At 41.6% G+C, this 2721-nt stretch overlaps 1 protein-coding gene across 1 annotated transcript; it reads left to right on the top strand.

Moving 5' to 3' along the window:
• Window positions 1-1349: 1349 nt before the first annotated feature.
• Window positions 1350-2283, top strand: LOC109902761 (gamma-crystallin M3-like). The gene is made up of 3 exons (XM_020499390.2): window positions 1350-1395; window positions 1617-1859; window positions 1939-2283. Exons 1-3 carry the CDS (start codon window positions 1384-1386, stop codon window positions 2215-2217), a joined length of 534 nt encoding a protein of 177 aa, XP_020354979.1. The 5' UTR covers window positions 1350-1383; the 3' UTR covers window positions 2218-2283.
• Window positions 2284-2721: the final 438 nt, after the last annotated feature.

Raw genomic sequence — 2721 nt, 5'->3', positions numbered from 1 at the left:
TATAGGTGCGCGACAGGTCCTCGTACCCATGTTTGTTTATATTCTATTCTTATTAGTGTTATGGAGCATGTTACGTGGACATTCGTTAAAAGACTTCATTTTACACTCCGTTTGACTCTCCTGCGCCTGACTTCCCTGCCACCTATACACACAACTCTGACACTACAATGTAGAAAATAGTACAACTTTTGACTGGTACTGTACATACTGTGCATTGGCCAGGGTGGGCCTGGGAGGGCATAGGCTCACCCACTTGGGAGCCATGTTCAACCAACCAATTCCCCACAAAAGGGCTTTATTACAGACAGAAATACTCCTCAGCCACCCCCACCAAATTCTCAAACTACGTTGGAGGTGGCTTTTCATTGCATCTCTGGCAACAGCTCTGTTGGACATTCCTGCAGTCAGCATCGCAATTGCATGCTCCTCAAAACACGAGACATCTGTGGCATTGTGTTGAGTGACAACACTGCACATTTTAGAGTGGCCTTTTATTGTCCCCAGCACAAGATGAACCTGTGTAATGCTCATGCTGTTTAATCAGTGTCTTGATATGCAACACCTGTCAGGTGGATGGATTGTCTTGGCAAAGGAGAAATGCTAACCAACAGGGATGTGTAACGATCTTCGTCTTCATCGGATGAGGAGTAGGAAGGATCGGACCAAAATGCAGCTTGGTAAGTGTCCATGATTATTTATTAAAACCGAACACTAAAATACCAAATAAAGTGAACATAAGAAATGGAAAATCGAAACAGTCCTGAAAGGTGAAAACCCAAAACAAGAAACAACTACCCACAAACACCAGGTGGGAAAAGGCTACCTAAGTATGGTTCTCAATCAGAGACAACGATAGACAGCCTCCTCTGATTGGGAACCATACCAGGCCAAACACATAGAAAAGAAAACAACAGAATGCTCACCCCAACTCACGCCCTGACCAAACCAAAATAGAGACATAAAAAAGGAACTAAGGTCAGGGCGTGACAGGATGTAAATAAATTTGGGCGCAAAATTTGAGAGAAATGCGTTTCTTGTGCATATGGAACATTTCTGGGATATTTTATTTTAACTCATGAAACATGGGACCAAAACTTAATGTTGGGTTTATATTTTTGTTCAGTAATACTTCCAGGGACACTTTAATCTAAATGACCTTCAAGTTGCTTTTAAGGCAGAAAATTCCAATTTTGCCCCCCATTTGACTGAACATAATAACCCTTTCCCGTCTGTGGTGACAAAGAGTTGGAGCAACCATAGCAAAGCATGCAGCTGACTCATGTGTTTAATACAATGGAACCAGAAATTCTTTGGATGTCACATCAGGTATAAAACAAGCTGCAGACTAGCACAGCTGTAGCATTGCTCAAAATAACCGTAAACATGCACGGAAAGGTGAGTTCACCAGTTATTTTCAGTTCAGAGGTCAAATTATCTGATTCTGTATATACAGTAAGTTTATTAGCAATATGTACAGTATTTACAGTAATAACACTATACAAAGTGTAATAATGCAGTACAGTGTGCCATTGTATTGTAATCAACAAAAAAGGGAAAGTTCTGAACACATTCTGGTCACGTATTGTTCTGGCTAATTGCAAGAGTATTTGTTGCAGATCATCTTCTTCGAGGACAAGAACTTCCAGGGTCGTTCCTATGAGACCAGTCAGGACTGCCCTGACATGTCCTCCCATCTGAACAGGTGCCACTCCTGCAGGGTTGAGAGTGGCTGCTTCATGGTCTACGATCGCCCCAACTTCATGGGAAACCAGTACTTCATGAGGAGGGGCGAGTACCCTGACTACCAGCGTATGATGGGAATGAACGACTGCATCAGGTCCAGCCTTAACGTCCCCATGGTATGAACCACTACGACACATCTCTCACAACAGTTTGTTTTTAATAAACTAATCCCATGTTCAAAATGTATGTTAACAGCACAGAGGAAACTACAAGATGAGGATCTACGAGAAGGAGAACTTCGGAGGTCAGATGCACGAGATGATGGACGACTGTGACTCCATCATGGATCGTTACCGTATGTCTGACTGCCAGTCCTGCAACGTGATGGACGGCCACTGGCTGATGTATGAGCAGCCCCATTACAAAGGCAGACAGATGTACATGAGGCCCGGAGAGCACAGAAATCTCAGGGAGATGCAGGGACACAACGGAATGAAGTTCAGTTCCATCAGAAGGATCACCGACTCCTGTTAGATTCACAGGACCACTTGTTCAATGAAACAGTTGATTTTTAAATAAAAATGTGTTTTTCTTATTTAATATCAAGTATTATGTCTTGTACTGCAAAAATCTAATGTTACCCAACACAACACATTTTCACCAGTCCAGTCCTGCTCTGTCATGATTCAAATATTTAAGTGTAATTTTCCATGAGTTGTTGAAACTCCATTGATCCTATTCTCTTTTTACTTTTGAATACAATCACCAAATTAGGCAGGCTACACCATAGTATCACTCTACTACTGGAGCCCAATTTAGTAGAACTAGAGTCCCATGATTAGATTAAAAAAACAAAGAGTAGGTGAAAGTGTTGGAAATGGTAATATAACTATCAATGCATAGGTTTTACCTAATTTTATTTTATTTCACCTTTATTTAACCAGGTAGGCCAGTTGAGAATAAGTTCTCATTTACAACTGCGATCTGGCCAAGAAGAAGCAAAGCAGTGCGACACAAACAACAGAGTTACACATGAAA

The sequence above is a fragment of the Oncorhynchus kisutch genome, linkage group LG2, assembly GCF_002021735.2.
Source record: "Oncorhynchus kisutch isolate 150728-3 linkage group LG2, Okis_V2, whole genome shotgun sequence".
Taxonomy (NCBI): domain Eukaryota; kingdom Metazoa; phylum Chordata; class Actinopteri; order Salmoniformes; family Salmonidae; genus Oncorhynchus; species Oncorhynchus kisutch.
The sequence above is the reverse complement of the archived record's forward strand: the minus strand, read 5'-3'. Positions and strand labels throughout refer to the sequence as shown.

Coding starts and splice junctions, on each gene's coding strand:
- LOC109902761 (XM_020499390.2), top strand. Junction 1,860..1,938: donor CCAGCCTTAACGTCCCCATG/GTATGAACCACT, acceptor GTATGTTAACAG/CACAGAGGAAACTACAAGAT.